This window comes from Electrona antarctica (genome assembly GCF_951216825.1).
Source record: "Electrona antarctica genome assembly, chromosome: 24".
Taxonomy (NCBI): Eukaryota; Metazoa; Chordata; class Actinopteri; order Myctophiformes; family Myctophidae; genus Electrona; species Electrona antarctica.
In genome coordinates, this window is record NC_136803.1 from 6,005,957 (window position 1) to 6,027,343 (window position 21,387).

Below are 21,387 nucleotides of genomic sequence, written 5' to 3' on the forward strand. Positions count from 1 at the left end.
AGCTAAATTATAGTTAGGAACCAAATGGACCCTTATGGGTATGTAACTCTGAGAGTGTACAAATAGAACCAACGGATCCATTTGGTTCCATTTGCACACACTCCGAGTTAAATTACCGACAGAGGCCAAACACATACCTCTACTGCACCCTATAAGCATGTGGTCCGAGACCATGGACTATAGCCTGTCACTTTTGATTTTTTATTTTTTTTCACCTTTTTTTCAAATCCTCCGTAATCGTGAAAAATGGCATCCTATAGCATGCGGTCTGTAACAGCCGTTGGCTGTTTTTGGTATTATGTTTGATTAGTAGTGATAAATATGTATGGAGCTAATGCTAGTGTATCCATATATATTTATCAGTATAGGCTGCTTATTATGAGTTTCCTTGGACATGTTACTGTTTGGCAATTGTCCTCCACAGAAGATGTCCGTCGTGGGCCACTGTCCTGTGGGTGTGACGTAGGCCTGATCATCCGACTCTCCCCATTGGCCAGGCGGTCACGTGACTTTGCTGTCTTCCTGGAGTGTGGGCTTTATAACCACAGTCTGTGGCAACAGCTCTTCGAGTAGCAACGCAGCTCTCCCTGCAGCCGATGCCATGCTCTGTTAAGCCACTTGTCATTAGTTTGTGTTTCTGTTCTGCTTTGTTTGTGCCTGTGAGAGAGGACGTCTGTTTGGTAGGTGTAAGTTGTAGTTTTTGTCCCTGTATGCTTGTTAGGGTCAGATGTCCGAACTCTGGTCTTTTGTAAGTAACTATATTTACATATGCAAAGCCTTTGTAAATATCCTGATACCCAATATTCTGAGCCTTTGTAGATATATATTTCATTCATTCTGAGCCATTACATATATATCTATTTATTCTGTCATGAGCAAGTCCAACTATTATGGGCCAAGTTTGGCCCTAGACCAAGAGTGGTCCGTAATACGGTCCGAGACCATGGACTATAGCTTTTCCGCACTTTTCCGTGATTTTCACCTTTTTTTTTAAATCCTCCGAAATGGTGAAAAATTGGCATGCTATAGCATGTGGTCCGAGACCATGGACTATAGCCTGTCGCTTTTCCGTGATTTTCACCTTTTATTCAAATCCTCCAGAATCATGAAAAATTGCACCCTATAGAGCGTCGCAGTCCCGCCCCCTACCAGGGCCCAGGAAATGATTCTCCGTTCATTTTCCTCATGGACATTTCAGAAAGTATTTATATAAAGATGTTTACGCCGCGGACAAAGCCAACTCTTGTCGTGACAAATCATGACAACAAACAATTTTTTTTGGGCCGAACAAATAATTAGAAAGAAGAAAAAAACGGCAGGTTACAACACTTTTTGTTGTTTTTCTTCTTTGTAATTATTTGTTTGGTCCAAAATATTGTGTTTGTTGTCATGAGTTGTCACGACTCGAGTTGGCTTTGTCCGCGGCGTAACCGTCTTTAAATAAATACCTTTTGAAATGTCTATGGGAAAAATACATTGGGAATCATTTCCTGGGCCTGGCGTCGTCATGAAAGGGGGTGGGACTGCGACGCTCTATAGCATGCAGTCCGAGACCATGGACTATAGCCTGTCGCTTCTCCGTGATTTTCATCTTTTTTTCGAATCCTCCGAAATCGTGAAAAATTGGCACCCTATAGCATGTGATCCGAGACCATGGACTATAGCCTGTCGATTTTCCGTGATTCTCACCTTTTTTTCAAATCCTCCGAAATCGTGAAGAAAGGCACACTATAGCATGCGAACCGAGACCATGGACTATAGCCTGTCGCAAATCCTCCGAAATCGTGAAAAATTCGCACCCTATAGCTTGTGGTCCGAGACCATGGACTATAGCCTGTCGCTTCTCCGTGATTTTCATCTTTTTTTCGAATCCTCCGAAATCGTGAAAAATTGGCACCCTATAGCATGTGATCCGAGACCATGGACTATAGCCTGTCGCTTTTCCGTGATTTTCACCTTTTTTTCAAATCCTCCGAAATCGTGAAAAATGGCACCCTATAGCATGCGGTCCAAGACCATGGACTATAGCCTGTCGCTTTTCCGTGATTTTCACCTTTTTTTCAAATCCTCCGAAATCGTGAAAAATGGCACCCTATAGCATGCGGCCCAAGACCATGGACTATAGCCTGTCGCTTTTCCGTGATTTTCACCTTTTTTTTTTAATCCTCTGAAATCGTGAAAAATTGTCACCCTATAGCATCCGGTCCAAGACCATGGACTATAGCCTTTCGTTTTTCCGTGATTTTCACCTTTTTTTCAAATCCTCCGAAATCGTGAAAAATGGCACCCTATAGCATGCGGTCCGAGACCATGGACTATAGCCTGTCGCTTATCCGTGATTTTCACCTTTCTTTCAAATCATCCGAAATCGTGAAAAAAGGCACACTATAGCATGCGGTCCAAGACCATGGACTATAGCCTGTCGCTTTTCCGTGATTTTCACCTTTTTTTTTAAATCCTCTGAAATCGTGAAAAATTGGCACCCTATAGCATGTGTTCCGAGACCATGGACTATAGCCTTTCGTTTTTCCGTGATTTTCACCTTTTTTTCAAATCCTCCGAAATCGTGAAAAATGGCACCCTATAGCATGCGGTCCGAGACCATGGACTATAGCCTGTCGCTTTTCCGTGATTTTCACCTTTTTTTCAAATCCTCCGAAATCGTGAAAAATGGCACCCTATAGCATGCGGTCCGAGACCATGGACTATAGCCTGTCGCTTTTCCGTGATTTTCACCTTTTTTTCAAATCCTCCGAAATCGTGAAAAATGGCACCCTATAGCATGCGGTCCAAGACCATGGACTATAGCCTGTCGCTTTTCCGTGATTTTCACCTTTTTTTTCAAATCCTCCGAAATCGTGAAAAATGGCACACTATAGCATGCGGTCCGAGACCATGGACTATAGCCTGTCGCTTATCCGTGATTTTCACCAAACTCTGATGGAAACATGGCCGCGGTCTGCAAATGGTCAATTACAGCTCTACAGATAATAGAAGATTTGAGAATAATATTTGTTCTTGGTTTAAGTGTTTTAGGGTGACCAGATCCACACTGTTCATTTGAGGAACAGAAGTATCGCTTGTGCATTCCACAGTTTGCCCCCCCCCCCCCCCCCCCACCCCCTTTCCACTTGTCCCACACAAGCGACACTGAAGTACGGGGTTAGCAATTTACTTCTTGAGTTGCTATTAACCCATTTATTAGACCTGAGGTCGATTCTACAAATGCCTTCTAAAATCCTGACCGTTTTCTGAAAAACCTCATGTTTATGTCAGTCTTTCTCAAACATGTTCATGTCAAGGACCCCCAAAAATATATGTAATTGGCCGCCAACCCCCATCTGAAAATATGTTGTTCCAGAAGCAAATATTTGAGTTAAAAACGTTCACTCTGAAAGAATATATATTCAAAGATTTGTGACACATTTTCACGACTTAAAAAAAAAAGCAGATGTACAAGCTCTCGGTGCCGCGCTATGAGCTTGTAGATCTGCTATTTTTCAATAGCTAAAGTATAACATGATGCTTAAAACACCAAACAGGGTTCCCGCCCTGAATGAGTCAAATGCCTTGATGTCATATTTGACCATATAGGCCTATTGGCTATCTACCACAGACGAATAACAGTCTAAGTCCACACTATTGATCCATAATATATAAATGATAGATAAGGGTTCAGGACAACGAGGCCTTTTCGTGGAGGGGTCAGTCTGAAATTTGGACTTAGACTGTTTTTCGTCTGTGGTACTATAAACTCCTCTGGTGTCTCACATTTTTTTGGGAAATCATTTTCATGTTATTTTAACAGGCTTAAAAACACATCTTTCAGAAAAAGTGACAATGAGAGAGCTTTACAACAGAAGGCCAACTATTAGGGGACTAAACTATAAGGACATTTGAACCCTGATGCCTGTCAGTCACAATGTGGGACAGACAGGGTCTCAATGAACACTGATGCCTGTCAGTCACAATGTGGGACAGACAGGGTCTCAATTTGAACCCTGATGCCTGTCAGTCACAATGTGGGACAGACAGGGTCTCAATTTGAACCCTGATGCCTGTCGGTCACAATGTGGGACAGACAGGGTCTCAATTTGAACCCTGATGCCTGTCAGTCACAATGTGGGACAGACAGGGTCTCAATTTGAATTAACCCTGATGCCTGTCGGTCACAATGTGGGACAGACAGGGTCTCAATTTGAACCCTGATGCCTGTCGGTCACAATGTGGGACAGACAGGGTCTCAATGTGAACACTGATGCCTGTCGGTCACAATGTGGGACAGACAGGGTCTCAATTTGAACCCTGATGCCTGTCAGTCACAATGTGGGACAGACAGGGTCTCAATTTGTTATTTTTTTATTTTTGTTAGCTAAAAAAAACCCTTAAAATCCATTTAATGGGTTAATGGGTTAGGACAGGGGTTCTCAACCCCTGTCCTCGTGGGGTCGGAATGATGGCATTATAATAATATGACTAATGATGTCATTACTAATGATATTAATAACTGAACTTTCTGCTAAAATAATTTTCTTCTCTTGTTACGGTGCATGATTGGTTTTGCACGAGTGTATGGAATAGATGTTTATATATGGCAGGATTAGCCTAAATTGCACTCATTTAGGGGAAATGAGTGCAAACAAGTCTATTGGTACCAGTTACTACACATGTTTAAGCAAACAAGCATCCTTCCATTAATCTATTTGATTCCCACAGAAGAGTAGTTAAGGCCTTGACACATTGTCAGGACCGGGATTCGAACCCAGGACCTTCTGCTTTCCAGGCAGCCTCTCTACCCATTCAGCTGCCTCTTCTTATCAACACAATGATTCTCAAACATCTTCATGTCAAGGACACCCAAATGAATAATAGGTATATCACAGACCGCCCATCTATGATTCAGATAGAAGAGCCTTGTCTGGATTTGAACCCACAACCTGAGGATCATATGCACAGTGTCTTAACAGTGAGAGCCACCATGTTCTCTGTAAACTTCCACAGTTGTAGGGTGTTCTTCTGGACGTCACTCTTTAAAACATGTGTTGAGCAGAAGGACATGAGCTGGACTTGAACCCACAACCTGTGGCTCACATAGACAGCAGTTTAACCCAGAGAGCCACCATGCTCCGGCTCCTCCTCAGCTTTCCATCTCTTTCCAGTGTTCTTCTCCAAAACATGCTCCAGAGTGAAAATAGAATGAGCTCAGCTGGGTTTGAACTCACAACCTCTGGCTCACATAGACATTGCCTTAACACGGGAGCCACAGAGCTCACTTTGATTCAGCTCTCTGAGATTCCTCATAGTTTGGCTTCTGTTTTAGGTTCTTCTGGTTGTCACTTCAAATGGGGCCTTGGGATCATATACAGAGCATCTTAACAGCGTTTGCTGTTCCATCACATGTGTCTTTAGTGTTATCATGGATGTTAGTCAGATAATACAGAGGAGAAACCATGACAGAACACAGAGAGCCCGGTAGCTCAGTGTGTTACATGGCTGAACACATGATCCAGACGTTGTGGGTTCGAATCCCGCTCTGTTCTTTACTCTGAAACTTTACTTTGAAGAAAGAAGAAGATATAAGCGCCCGGAAATCTCACTCAGTCAGGAGAAGGCTGTGGTGGCGCAATGGATAGAGACCCTACCAGCGATGCGGAAAGACTCTACCTGCGAGCTGGCTGCGAGTTCTCCTACCGGTTGATAAGTCATGGACCATGTATGGGCCCGGGACCATGTATGGGAGTGGGCGGTGGTGCCCCCTGGTGGTCTAGGACAATAAAACGAGGTGGTTATGAAAATAAAATCCAGATCTGGCTGAAATCTTAATACAAGGAGAGAGAGAGAGAGACAGGAAGTGGTGTGACGAGAGAGAGGAAGGGGGTGTGGATAGAGAGGAAGGGGTGTGACTACAGAGAGGAAATGAGAGAGAGGAAGGGGGTGTGGCTAGAGAAAGGAAATGAGAGAGAGGAAGGGGTGTGGCGAGAGAGAGAGAGGAAGTGGGTGTGGATAGAGAGGAAGGGGTGTGACTACAGAGAGGAAGTGAGAGAGAGGAAGGGGGTGTGGCTAGAGAAAGGAAATGAGAGAGAGAGAGAGAGAGAGAGAGAGAGAGAGGGGGGTGTGGTGAGAAAGAGAGAGAGAAAGGGGTGTAGAGAGAGAGAGAGGGGAAGGGGTGTGGCGAGAGAGGAAGGGGGTGTGGCTAGAAAAAGGAAGTGAGAGAGGAAGGGGTGTGGCAGAGAGGAAGGGGGTGTGGCTAGAGACAGGAAGTGGTGTGACTACAGAGAGGAAGTGAGAGAGAGGAAGGGGGTGTGGCTAGAGAAAGGAAATGAGAGAGAGGAAGGGGTGTGGCGAGAGAGAGAGAGAGGAAGTGGGTGTGGATAGAGAGGAAGGGGTGTGACTACAGAGAGGAAGTGAGAGAGAGGAAGGGGGTGTGGCTAGAGGAAGAGAGAGAGAGAGAGGAAGGGGTGTGGCGAGAGAGAGAGAAAGGGGGTGTGGCTAGAGAGAAAATAAGTGAGAGAAGAGAGAAGAAAGAACTAGAGAGAGAAGGAAGAAACTAGAGAAGACACTAGAGAGAGAGAGAAGAAAGAAACTAGAGAGAGAGAGAAGGAAGAAACTAGAGAAGACACTAGAGAAGACACTAGAGAGAGAGAGAAGAAAGAAACTAGAGAAGACACTAGAGAGAGAAGGAAGAAACTAGAGAAGGAAGAAACTAGAGAAGACACTAGAGAGAGAGAGAGAGAGAGAGAGAGAGAGAGAAGGAAGAAACTAGAGAAGACACTAGAGAGAGAGAGAGAGAGAGAGAGGGAAGAAACTAGAGAGAGAGAGAGAGAGAGAGAGAGAGAGAAGGAAGAAACTAGAGAAGACACTAGAGAGAGAGAGAGAAGGAAGAAACTAGAGAAGACACTAGAGAGAAGGAAGACACTAGAGAGAGAGAGAAGGAAGAAACTAGAGAAGGAAGAAACTAGAGAAGACACTAGAGAGAGAAGGAAGAAACTAGAGAAGACACAAGGAAGACACTAGAGAAGACACTAGAGAGAGAAGGAAGAAACTAGAGAAGGAAGACACTAGAGAAGACACAAGGAAGAAACTAGAGAAGACACTAGAGAGAGAGAGAAGGAAGAAACTAGAGAAGACACAAGGAAGAAACTAGAGAAGACACTAGAGAAGGAAGACACTAGAGAAGACACTAGAGAGAGAGAGAGAAGAAAGACACTAGAGAAGACACTAGAGAGAGAGAAGGAAGAAACTAGAGAAGGAAGAAACTAGAGAAGACACTAGAGAGAGAGAGAAGGAAGAAACTAGAGAAGGAAGAAACTAGAGAAGACACTAGAGAGAGAAGGAAGAAACTAGAGAAGGAAGACACTAGAGAAGACACAAGGAAGAAACTAGAGAAGACACTAGAGAGAGAGAGAAGGAAGAAACTAGAGAAGACACAAGGAAGAAACTAGAGAAGACACTAGAGAAGACACTAGAGAAGGAAGACACTAGAGAAGACACTAGAGAGAGAGAGAGAAGAAAGAAACTAGAGAAGACACTAGAGAGAGAGAAGGAAGAAACTAGAGAAGGAAGAAACTAGAGAAGACACAAGGAAGAAACTAGAGAAGACACTAGAGAAGACACTAGAGAAGGAAGACACTAGAGAAGACACTAGAGAGAGAGAGAGAAGAAAGAAACTAGAGAAGACACTAGAGAGAGAGAAGGAAGAAACTAGAGAAGGAAGAAACTAGAGAAGACACTAGAGAGAGAGAGAGAGAAGGAAGAAACTAGAGAAGACACTAGAGAGAGAGAAGACACTAGAGAAGACACAAGGAAGAAACTAGAGAAGACACTAGAGAAGGAAGAAACTAGAGAGAGAGAGAAGAAAGAAACTAGAGAAGGAAGAAACTAGAGAAGACACTAGAGAGAGAGAAGGAAGAAACTAGAGAAGACACTAGAGAGAGAAGGAAGAAACTAGAGAAGGAAGAAACTAGAGAAGACACTAGAGAAGAAAGCTTAAAAGAGAGAGAAACTAGCGAATAAAGAAACGAGAGAAAAAAGACACTAACATTGTGTTTCATAGGAAGTTTCTCTCATAGAGTGAGTTTCATAGTAAGTTAGAAATATGTGTGTTTCATAGTGAGTTTCATAGTAAGTTATAAATATGTGTGTCACAGTCATCAAGTAGACAGGGTTTTTGTATTTTTTATACAGATTTACAGTTCAGCAAAAACAGTTAAATAGTACTTAAAGTGTATCCTTATACCTGGGTGACATGTTTTTACATTTTTGTATGCATAGATTATCTCAACACATAACTTTTATTCCAGGGATAAGATAGCATATCACAAGATCTACCATCAGTGTAGTATCCTTCATGATTTTTTAAATCCTCTAATCAAAAATTAACTTTCCCTGCATTCCGTATGACCTATCCGATTAAAACACACCACACGCAGAATAGTCCGTATATCGTTCAGCAGCTTCCAAAGTCCACCCCAAATTTCATTCACATGGTGGTTTAAGCAATTCCATCCGTAGGGGGGCGCCTATTGCAAAAACATGCTTTTTGGTATAAATCCACTAGGTTTGCAACAGCGAGACACTGTACATAATTTGGGTAAATAAACATAATTTGGGTAAAGCCCTTCAGGTACTCTTCTCGATCCACTGCTGGTGTAGAGGTGTCCTCATGATGCATCAGGCAACCCAGAAAAAAATAAATAAAAGCAAAAGATTTAGTTACATAGACATAACAATTAACATCCCTAGCTGGAATACTGTAATTGTGAAAAAAAACAGCAGTGGATTTAGGCATAATGCAGTTGTGTCTAGGTCTCCCTGTCGACTAATCCAATAGTTATGAAATAATCATTAAGAAAATGAGCTATTGCAGCCATAGTTTGGCTTAATGTTCTCTCCCGTGTCACTGACAGAGTCACTATGCCGTGAAGTCCTTCAGGACCTCCAGAACTTTGAGTAGAACTCAGCTGTATGACACCTTCTTCCAGCTGCCGCCAGCACTATGAGTAGAACTTCCACTGTATGACACGATAAGTCGATGACTGTGGCGCCGCCAGCACTATGAGTAAAACTTCCACTGTATGACAACTTGGTGCGGTACCTTGGTACTACACGGCACAGTGACTCTGTCAGTGACACGGACAGAACATTGGAGCAAAACTAGGTCTGCAATAGCTCATTTTCTTAGTGATTATTCCATAACTATTGGATTAGTAGACAAGGAGTCCTGTGCCCGGCCTCGATACAACTACATTATGCCAGCTGTAGACTCTGTCCACTGCTATGTGCTTCACAACTACATTATGCCAGCTGTAGACTCTGTCCACTGCTATGTGGTTAGAACTCAGCTGTATGGCACCTTCAGGATTTGGTAATTTACAGTATATATATATGGTTAAATTATTACCCTCAGGCAGGGTCTGGTGTTTTCCACTGAGGTCAAACACAAAGCGAAGCACACAGTTATATTTATAATCCATTCATTTCAACAGTAGAATAATGAGCTGTGTGGCTGTGTGGCCCGGTTGAAAAAAATAGTAGTAGTAGTATTGTCTCAGTTAACTAGGATCACAGGTAAACCAATAACAACATCGGCCTAACATTATAATGGTGTGTAAAACAGAAAATTCACCACGGACAAGACCAAGTCTTGCCATGGACACATTTGTCCGTGTACGGACATATTAATGACCTCTTAAACATTTAGAAAATACACATTAAAATAAATCCAACACAACTCTGTCTGTGGAATCTATGAAATCTATGCAGAAGTTTGATCTGCGACACAATTGTATCAGTACATTGAAATGCCAGATAACCAATGAACAATGAATGTTCAAGTAGCAAGATATCTAAATTAGATTTTTAACATAATCCATTCATCATGTCATTCATCCCCAATGCATGTCTTTTGAAGATTAGTCATATCACATGTGGCAGCCAAGTCTATGGACCTTTTAATGTTTGTTTAGAGCACTAATACGTAAATCATTTGCCAGCCAAGTCTATGAACTTTAATGTTTCCAAACGTACAATACATCGTTTGCCAAGAGATCCACGACTTACCAGGAAAGAAGAGAAGCTCAGTCTGGGTATAGCTTGAGGTGGTGAGAAGACAACCTGAGTGGCAGAGTAGTGGAGAGAGAAAAACTGTTGAGTTTTTAAGTGGTGTAACCACTTCCTTAAGTGACTATGATAATGTGTGTGGGTGGCTGGCTGGCTGGGTGGGTGGCTGGGTGCGTCTGAGCACGGAAACAGCATGGTTGTTTTTCACCACCTGTGCGCAACCTAACACACACACAAACACACGCACATATTAACTGTATATATGGTGATTTCGGGTGTGCCAGTACAGTACCGTTTCGGACGCGGGGCGGCAGGTGCGTTCCTGTTGGTCTGGACCCCCCAGAGGTCAACAGGGGGGTCCAGGACCCAAAGTTACTGTGGTATATTGAGCAGTATATTAAACACCACTTAAACTAACAAACCAGAGCAATGGAGGACCACATAGGGACAGTGTAGTGCCTCAGTAAACTATAGGACCATAGAGACAGTAAACTATAGGACCACATAGAGACAGTAAACTATAGGATCACATAGAGACAGTAAACTATAGGACCACATAGACAGTAAACTATAGGATCACATAGAGACAGTAAACTATAGGATCACATAGACAGTAAACTATAGGATCACAGAGACAGTAAACTATAGGACCACATAGACAGTAAACTATAGGATCACATAGAGACAGTGTAGTGCCTCCAACCCGATCTCACCCAAACACGTTCAAATAACACACACGACTAGTAAACCCCAAAATCCGTACATATTACACTACTACTGTTTTGACCGCGACGGAGGCGTGGCTTTCAACGGCTAGTAGTGTTAGTGTATGTACAGAATTGCCAATCTGTGTTATTTCACTGTGTTTGGGTTAGACCCTTTGGGTGAGACCGAGTTGAGTGCCTCAGTAAACTAGGATCACATAAAAACAGTGTAGTGTCTCAGTTAACTAGGATCACAGGTAAACCAGGAACAGGGTAGTGTCTCAGTTAACTAGGATCAAAGGTAAACCAGGAACAGGGTAGTGTCTCAGTTAACTAGGATCACAGGTAAACCAGGTAGTGTTATATTTAAAAAATCACACCCGTGTGAACTGAGTGGTGTAAGGTCTTATATAGACTGATCAGCTGTGGTCTGACGTAATGTCTGACGTAATGAAATCACACCTGTGTGAACTGGGTGACCATAGCAACCATGCTCATGTTTTGGTACGAACAGACAGACAGACAAACTAACAAAGCCAGTTGTAGGAGTGGTTTACACCACTCAATAACAAAGCCAGTTGTAGGAGTGGTTTACACCACTCAAAAATAGATGCCTCATCAGGGACGGCTCCAGGGGGGTAAGGAGGGGCTTTAGCCCCCTCTGGTGGAGGCTTAGCCCCCCTCCAAACAAGCCAAATTGACTGACTCAATTCATTGATTCATTGATTCATTAGCCCCCCCTCTAAATAGAGCGTCGCAGTCCCGCCCCCTACCAGGGCCAAGGAAATGATTCTCTGTTCATTTTCCTCATAGACATTTCAGAAAGTATTTATTTGAAGACGTTTACGTCGCGGACAAAGCCAACTCTTGTCGTGACAAATCATGACAACAAACACAATTTGGGCCAAACAAAGAATTAGAAAGTAGAAAAAAACGGCAGGTTACAACACTTTTTTTGTTCTTTTTCTTCTATGTAATTATTTGTTTGGTCCAAAATATTGTGTATGATTTGGGTTATGATTTGGGTTAGGGTTAAGGTTAGGTCTTTAAATAAATACTTTTTGAAATGTCTATGGGAAAAATGCATTGTGATTCATTTCCTGGGCCTGGCGTCGTCATGAAAGGGGGCGGGACTGCGACACTCTATAGCCAGCTCCTCCATAGCACCCACAATTTAACCCTAACCCTAACCCTAGTTCCAAATCATCATTTAGCTGGAACTCCCACAACTACCCCCTGGGGGTCCCCGGACCCCACTTTGGGAACCACTGCGACAAAGTATAAAATAAGCATCAAAAGATGACATAAAAAAAAGAATATACAAGGTTTCTAACTGACAGTTGTTCCTTTTGTAGCACTCTATAGTGTATGTTTACGCATAGTTTCATTATATAGATATTCCACTGTTAGGTTCTTAGCTTACGTATGATTCTTGACGACTTGATGTATTTATGTATTAGCATGTTTTAGTTTGTACGTAGGTGTGTGTGTGTGTGTGTGTGTGTGTGTGTGTGTGTGTGTGTGTGTGTGTGTGTGTGTGTGTGTGTGAGTGTGGCCTCTTACCGTCTGCGGTTGGGTTTCCCAGGATGGTGGTGACCTCCTTGTTGGTGGGGTTCTGGCCCAGCTGCCCAGAGCACTACAGATATCGGCCACCAGGTTCTCACCAGCTCTGTCAAAGAGACCGAACGCCTCCTTGAAGTCTGGACACAAACAAGACAAGACACACACACACAGACACACACACACACACACACACACCTTTGAATGCGGCGAAACGGAATTCAACATCGAGAGAGTAAATCTATAACCGCGTACATCTTGTGTCATATATTAAATTATACATGCATTTATTGTACAGTATACTGTACTGTGTACTGTACTATTTATGCCATGAGTCATGACTGTCACTCCATCAACTTTCCCTGACTGAAGTGAGAAACACAATTAAATAAACTAGCGCCACGCCAAAAAAATAATACAAATACAAATACAAACAAAAATGAAAACAATGTTAACCCATTTTGGACTGAGGCCGATTCTAAAAAGCCCTCTAAATCCTGACCTAAGCTTTCTGAAAAACGTATATTTATGTCTTATATTGCACTTATTACACTATTACACTTATTACACTATTACACTGTTGCACGATTACACTGTTGCACTTATTACACTATTAACCATTTCACCAGAGCCAGTATTGCAGATGTGGTGCTCCCTGCTTTTAAAAGTAAAGTGGGCAAAGGCTCATTCATTTATATAGGAGCCACACAGTGGAACAGCCTGGAAACCAGTGTTAAACTGACCTCCAATTTGAGGACATTTAAACAGAAGATTAAACAATGGCTACTGGAAAAGTTTCCCCTATAAAGGGTCATCTTAGAGGGATGGATAGGGTCGTACTTGTTGTGTTATGTATGTAATGTATATGTACTGTTATGTATTTGTGATGTATTTTAAAGTATTGTTCCGTTCAGTGTGAGAGGACCTCAGTGGAAATAAGTCTTTGGACTTTTCTGTGTAATCCTTGAATCGCTGATTATAATGTTGTATTATGATTGCTTTTCTAAATAAATCAAATAAAATCAAAAAAATTACACTTATTACACTATTACACTGTTGCACTATTACACTGTTGCACTTATTACACTATTACACTATTGCACTTATTACACTATTAACCTTATTACACTGTTGCACTATTACACTGTTGCACTTATTACACTATTACACTAATTACACTATTACACTTATTACACTATTACACTGTTGCACTTATTACACTATTACACTATTGCACTTATTACACTAATTACACTATTACACAATTAACACTATTACATGTATTGCACTTACACTATTACACCATTACACTATTACACTATTACACTTAATACACTATTACACTTATTCGTTATTACACTATTACACTTATTGCACTTATCAGGTTGAGGGACTGAGTGAACATAGAGCTTTGGATAACATATATATATGTAGGGAACATTGAGGGAACACAGGGCTGAGGGAACATAGGATAACTTAAATAATATGTCGTAAAATAAATACAACTTTTTTGTATCATTGCTCTCATGGCTTTGTCACTGTTAGAGCTCCAAAAATATTTATAGGTCCTTATTTAGATCAGTTATTATTAAACAATGCCAACCTTTTTTAACAACCAAACTCGTATCTTAGTTAAGATAATTAACTAAATGCTAAAAGAAGTGAGGTAAAGTTAACAGAAGTTTTTAAATAAATGTAGTGGAGTAAAAGTACAATATTTGCCTCTTCTAGTGGAGTAAGTATTGGAAATGGGAAATACCTCAACATTATTGTACTTAAGTAGGCCTACAGTACGTAAATGTACTTAGTTACTTTGCACCAGTGGTTTCAAGGCCCATTATTTATTCTACATTTGAGCCCAAATGGATCTGATGAAATGTAGCCTCTCCCAAAATGTAGAATATTTCTGGTGTCATTGTTGGATAAGATTTTGTCCACAATTCCATGCTGTATTATGTATTAATGTTGGTACCACAGGAGAGATACAGAGAGTAAGGCTGTATTATGTATTAATGTTGGTACCACAGGAGAGATACAGAGAGTAAGGCTGTATTATGTATTAATGTTGGTACCACAGGAGAGATACAGAGAGTATTATGTATTATGTATTAATGTTGGTACCACAGGAGAGATACAGAGAGTATTATGTATTATGTATTAATGTTGGTACCACAGGAGAGATACAGAGAGTAAGGCAAACGTTGATCAAAATAACAATTCTTCTACATTCTCTAATGTGTAGACTTAGTATAAATTAACTGATGCAGGAGAGGAGAGTGTGAAATGAAACCAAATGGACCCACAAGGGTTCATTTTCTTTAATGTCCATTTGGCGGGGACCACCTGGAACCCCCTGAAGGACCACTGAATAAATACCCCTGCTTTACACCACTGACTACAACACACCATTAGTGTCTTAAAAGGATCCCTGGCTAAAGACTTTCATAAAAAGAAAATGTTTCACTCAATAGGAACTACTCCTGTCGGAAGTTGATGTCATATATAAGATGTATATATATGTATATATGGAATGATGTCATATGCCTATGGAATGTATGGAATGCACATGCTAATAAAAAGTATATAAAATATTGCTTTGCTCATATTAACCTTAGGAAGTATTAAATTGTTTTTATTAGCATATGCATTCCATACATTCCATAGGACTAGACCATTATGGACATATGACATCATCAACTTGCGATAGGAGCAGTTCCTATTGAGTGAAAGATTCTCTATTTAAGAAAGTGTTTTTATTTTAGTTGTAGAGCAGGGCAAGAATAATGTTTTAAGGCATATTTGTCTTATTCGCCAGGGATCCTTTTAAGACACTCAAACAAGTGTTGTTCATGTCAACAAAATAAGCAGAATGACCCTTTAATGTTTTGCCATGCTGTTGCCTCAGTAACCAAGGCTAGCTAGCTTAAGTAAGTAAGTACATTTTATTTGTAAAGCAAAGTCACAAGGTGCTGAACAGAACACAGAACAAGCAATCAACAATAAAGCAATAAACAAGGCAAAATCTCAAAACATAGGCATGTAAGATAGTAAAATAGAGGCAGAATCACAAAAACAAAGTATGTAAATGCTTAAGTAGTTAGCATCTTGGTTAGCATCAAACTTCTTCATAAACATCACTACAATGTTACAGTGTTGCACTAAAGTATGATTAAAACACCAAGACAATATTCTCTGGCGTGGTTTTTGTATCTGGACTCAAACAAGCAAATGAAGTATGTTATGACATGGTTAGCATTAGCAACAGGCTTTGGGCCTAGTGTGGATTCACAACATTAAACTTGACTGAATTATCTTTGCTTCAGGATCACAGTCTGGACTCCAATAAGAGATCATCAGCTCTTATGTATTATGGAAATAATCAACAATCAACAATAAATGACAAGTCTGTGCCTTTTTTTCATACCACTTAGTTGTTCACAGCTTGTTCTGACAGGCATCAAATCACCTGGAAGGAAGTGCAGTTTACAGAACAGGAAGCAGTTTCCGATTATATCCACCTTTTTCCCAGCCAAGGTACTGGGGCTCATAGACATATATACATAGACGCCTCATTTGCCGCTGCAGTTCATTGGAGCGACGTGTATCCCAATGAAGGCGGAAGTGCAGTGCTGAAGGCTTTTTTTTTTTTTTTTAACAAATCTTTATAACAGTCATGACAAAATACATTACATTACAAGACAAGACAAACAAACAAACACAAACAACAACGTTATTAACAATACAACATCAGAGCTAGGGGGGATTAGATTACTAACAGAAAACATTAAAGAGTGAACACAAAGCAACAGTTCTCCGCAACTTTCTTATTTAGAAGTGCTGAAGGCATTTGCTGAAGGCGACTGCGTCGCTGCCCAAGTTACGTCACTCATGTGATTCCTCCATGTCTCTCGCTGTCACTCAAGTGACTACTGGCCAATCACAGCACGTATTTTCCGGGACTTATGTTACGCACGCGGAAGCTTGACAAGCTTCCGCTTTGCTTCCGCTTTGCTTCCGCTATTCTTCGCAAGGAATGTCGGGAAAATAGTGCCTTCAATTTTGACACACGCCTCAGAGCCGGAAGGGGCGTCTATGTATATATGTCTATGCTGGGGCTCCTTCTTTGCTTCCTTCAGGCAGTGTTGCCATGTCTGCTTATTATAAGCAACCTTTGACTTGTTTTTTCTGTAAAGTAGCTTGTAAATAAATCATTGATAGTTGCTGGTTGATGTTTTTTGGGCTTGATTCTAAAGTGTACAGTAGTTGCTAATTTGGGCTTGATTCTAAAGTGTACAGTAGTTGCTAATTTGGGCTTGCTTCCTAATGTTGTTTAAACCAGTGGTTCCCACATTTCTTCACGTCAAGGAACCCCAGATTAATATGTGATTGTCCACAGACATCTATCGGAAAAGATTGTGCCTTTTTTATTAAAATGTTTAAAAAATATTCAAAATATTTTGATTTATTCTCAATGTGTTTTTAAATAACAGATGTACAACCTCACAATGTGTTGCTGTGAGCTTGTAGATCAGCTATTTTCATTTGCACTTGTTTTCATAGACCTGGCCACTTGTTTCTCTTGTAAAACTGGCAACACAGCAAGAGAAAGGAGAGAGAGATGTGAACATATCAGAGAAATAAAATGTCAAATGTCATGATTCAGCCCCGCCCCCATCAACAAAGACAGTTATGGATTTATAATATAATAATTCTTCTTTACCACTTGCACCACAGCAAACCTATTCTGTGGGAACATTCACCAAAAGCAGCTGATCTACAAGCTCACAAACTGTCATGATGAGGTTGTGCAGCCTATATATTTTGGTTATTTTATTTTGTATATAGTGCTTAAATTAGTCCTTTAATGCAGACTGATTAAAACAAGACAACATAAAGGCAAACATCATTGGTTTGTGATCAGATTGACTGGTTAATGAACAGTAAAGACATCAGGATTAGGTTAAACCTGGCTGTTAGCCTGGTCGAGAGCAGGCTAAGTCCACAGCATTAGGTTAAACCTGCTGTTAGCCTGGTCCGGAGCAGGCTAAGTCCACAGCATTAGTTTCCAACTAATGTGGCATTGCTTTCATGAAACTGAATCAAGCCTCAACATATCCAGGTAAACTGGCAAACTTAATCTGGCAAGATTAAGTTTGATGGTTACTCTACACTCACTGTGTAGAGTAACCATCTTTCATGAAACCGGTTAATCGCTGATCCAGGATATATTAAAACAGGATATCTGTTAAATCCCGGTTTAATCTCTAATCCAAGTTTCGTGAAACGGGCCCCTGGACTCAAACAAGCAAATAAAGTAAGATGTTATGACATGGTTAGCATTAGCAACACATGGTTGGCATTAGCAACAGGCTTTGGGCCCAGTGTGGTTTCACAACAACACTAAACTTGACTGAATTCTCTTTGCTTCAGGGTCACAGTCTGGACTCCAATATAAGATAATAATAATAATAATAATAATAATAATATAATGGCTCATTAGCTGTTATGAATGATGTAATAATAATAATAATATAATGGCTCATTAGCTGTTATGAATGATGTAAATGTGTGTTTTTTCATACCAGTTAGTTAACAGCTTGTTCTCTCAGCAACCATCAATGACCTGGAAGGAAGTGAAGTTTACAGAACAGCATCTCTAAGGGAGATGCACTTCTCACCCTATCTCTAAGGGAGATGAACTTCTCACCCTATCTCTAAGGGAGATGAACTTCTCACCCTATCTACACTCACTGTGTAGAGTAGCAAAAATTGTATTGTAAAAATTGTAAAATCTGGAACTTAGAAACCGGAGGTGCAGTGTTCAAACCTCACATTTTCACTGTTCATCTAATTTCTGAAAGGTGGGTCAAGTAAGACGTTTGCCGATTTATCCAACATCCCAGTGTGGCTCAAGAGATAAATCTGGAACTTAGAAACCAGAGGTGCAGTGTTCAAACCACACATTTTCACTGTCCATCTAATTTCTGAAAAGTGGGTTAACTAAGACGTTTGCAGATGTATCCAACATCCCAGTATGGCTCAAGAGATAAATCTGGAACTTAGAAACCGGATGTGCCGTGTTCAATCCTCACATTTTCACTGTTCATCTAATTTCTGAAAGGTGGGTCAAGTAAGATGTTCGCCGATATATCCAACATCCCAGTATGGCTCAAGAGATAAATCTGGAACTTAGAAACCAGAGGTGCAGTGTTCAAACCTCACATTTTCACTGTCCATCTAATTTCTCGAATGTGGGTTAAGTATTACATTTCCGATTATAGCTTACATGCCAGTGTGGCTCAATAGATAAAAACTAGGCTTCATAAACCCAATGTCATACAGTAGGTTCAAACCTCAAACAAAACAAAAATGCCAACTAAAAACAAAAACCTCAAACTAAAAACAAAAACCTCAAAAAAGAAAAGAAAAAAAAAGCCAACTAAAAACAAGAAAACTCAAACCTAAAATAAATAAATAACAACAACTCAACCTAATGTGAAATCATTAAATAAAAAATATTTTTACCATAATATGTAAATTAATTAAGCTCCTCCCCAAGGAGGCGGGCTCCAAAAAAAAGATCATCCCTCTAGAGGCGGGCTCCTAAAAAGATCCTCCCCCTGGAGGTGTTCCCCCAATGCTCCTCCCTCTTCCACCGGAGCCAAAAGAGAGCGTGAGGAGGGAGGCGGGCTTCCTCAGCACTCTTTGCCTCAAAAAGCCAGAAATTGAAGGTTTACCCTGAGCAAGATTCAAACCCACCACCTTCAGCTTGTGAAACCTCTGCTTTTCTCTTGCGCCACTCGGCTTTTCACACACATAGAGATTTGGAGGTTGTATTTAAGGTTGAAGGGACAGGTGACGGGTCAAGGGCTGAAAATCGACATCAGACACCTCTACCCCTGCCAGAATGACTGAATTTGGAGGTTGTATTTATGGTTGAAGGGAGAGGTGACAGGTCAAGGGATGAAAATCCACATCAGACACCTCTACCCCTGCCAGAATGACTGAATCTACAGATATACCCCCTGATGATCAGGGTTCATGATCAGATTTAAACTATTGTTTAAAACCATCTGTGGGAACATTTTTATTCTGTTAACCACATTTACTCTTTCATTGAGCAAACAAGATGTTTAGTTTGCCTTAGTAATGTAATTCATTGCATACCAGTTATTGTCATCTCTTTTCTTAGTTTTAGATGACAACTATAGCACTATAGACAACTATTACACATTAACATGATGAATCCAACACAACTGTCAAACAAGTCTGTGGAGCCGATAAAGAAAGAAACAACAGGTGCAGCTTTTCCCTCCAGGGGTCGCCACAGCGAATCATCAGCCTTCATCTCGCCTGTCCTCTGCCTCCATACTGTCTGAGTGGCTTAGTATGTGCACCAGAACATAATATGCTTACAAACCACCACTGACTGCAGCTCTTGTGGCACAGAAGAAGCATGGAAGATACCAGAGTACAAATACTTGACCTTGTAGAATGTAGATGGAGTAAACATTTTCTAACCACTGATATCAAATTTAAGACCCTTGAGCATACAAACACAAACACTGTCATTCTGACTGGCTGCTGTTGCTGCTGTGACACCTGGATCCCTGCATGGGATCTCTGCATTTCTTTGAGCCGATGCGAACGAAAATAAAAGCCTGGGTCCGAGGCTATCTGCATGGAGATTAAATGGAGTTTGTTGATAATAAGCAGCACGTGCACGGTGCACTAACAAGCACGTGCACGGTACATAGAATAAAAATAAAGGCACCCCGAGTCAGAGCAGTGTCTGTATCTTTATTATATGGTCGGTGTCGCCCTCAAGTGGACAAAAACAGCAGCATCTCACAAGCAATTGTACAAACAATACCCAACGTCCCAATCTTCCGCCGTAGTCTGAAAACCCACCTTTTCAGACTCCATCATGGCCCATAGCACTTACCCTACCCCCTTAGATAGCATTTCTGTAGACTTAGATATAATTTGATACAGACTTATAGCATGTTATGTAGACAGCATACGGTACGCATGTTTCATGATAAATGCTTTTTTATGTGATGTATTCCCAGTATGTAAATCGCTCTGGATTAAGAGCGTCTGCTAAATGCCTAAATTGTAAAATAAATGACAAATTGTGGTCTAGTGCTGTCTCTCAGATTCCTTCTTTGAGTCTCAGGCTGTCCATATTTAATTAAGAGACTAACATAGAAAAGAATAGTTCAAAAACACTAGGAGACATTTGTTGCACATTAAGAGTTCACTTGAGACAGAAAAGTCACAATTTTTGACTGTGTGCTTGGTAAGTACAATCACATCAAGACAAAACGAATATTTGATACATTGAGGATTTAATAAAACAAATCAGCTTATATACTTGAGAAAATAAAATACAATTTAGATGAAATTGGAAACAGGACAAGTCATAAGACATTATTAAAATCAATATATTACTACCCAATATATTGGGTAATAATGATATGGAAAAGGGTCCTGACAGTTTTGAACCATTGGTTAATCTTTACAATTAATAAATCTATTGACGGACTATGGATGTGATCAAGTCATAATATATGTATCCACTGTGGATATATTTTCATAATTATGATCGTGGCTAGAGAATCTATAGTAAGCCATTAGTATGTAGCTTTTGTTTGTCTGTTTTGTTATTGTTCAAACATGATGAATGGAAGTTCTGACATTTAGTTGCTGCAAACTAAATATTGGAAAATGCAGACTGGGAGCCAAATTCCTCACATAGTGATCCAGCAGATAAATAATACAGGATGTTATCGACATTCTACAGTGTCCTTTAAGCAAGTTTGACAGGCAACAGGCAAGGATTAAAACGCACAACAGGAGTTTTTGGACATTAAGATCTTGTGATTCCTGCCTTGACAGGAGTTAATAAGTCAGACTTCTTGTGTCCTGCACTATATTCTACAGAATATTAGTATGTGGTACATTACAGATATGGTGGGGAGTAATATTGTAGGAGAGTCCCTTATAGTATAGAATATACCACCTTCTTTTCAATAAAGGCCTCGAAGGTATCAGAAGCACC

At 40.6% G+C, this 21,387-nt stretch overlaps 1 protein-coding gene across 5 annotated transcripts; it reads right to left on the reverse strand.

Annotated features, from left to right (window-relative positions):
* Window positions 1-8,076: 8,076 nt before the first annotated feature.
* LOC306917331 (uncharacterized protein) lies at window positions 8,077-18,028 on the reverse strand. Of its 5 annotated transcripts, none has more exons than XR_013789147.1 (4): window positions 17,906-18,028; window positions 12,327-12,463; window positions 10,060-10,113; window positions 8,077-8,659 (listed from the first exon to the last, which is right to left on the reverse strand). XR_013789147.1 is itself a non-coding variant. In XM_079495505.1 (4 exons), exons 1-4 carry the CDS (start codon window positions 15,875-15,877, stop codon window positions 8,620-8,622), a joined length of 303 nt encoding a protein of 100 aa, XP_079351631.1. In that variant the 5' UTR covers window positions 15,878-15,886; the 3' UTR covers window positions 8,077-8,619. The 5 variants fall into 5 exon arrangements, 3 of the variants coding, with proteins under 3 accessions (XP_079351631.1, XP_079351632.1, XP_079351630.1); XR_013789148.1 differs by lacking the exon at window positions 17,906-18,028 and adding an exon at window positions 15,748-15,846; XM_079495505.1 differs by lacking the exon at window positions 17,906-18,028 and adding an exon at window positions 15,790-15,886 and having other exon boundaries at window positions 8,077-8,643.
* Window positions 18,029-21,387: the final 3,359 nt, after the last annotated feature.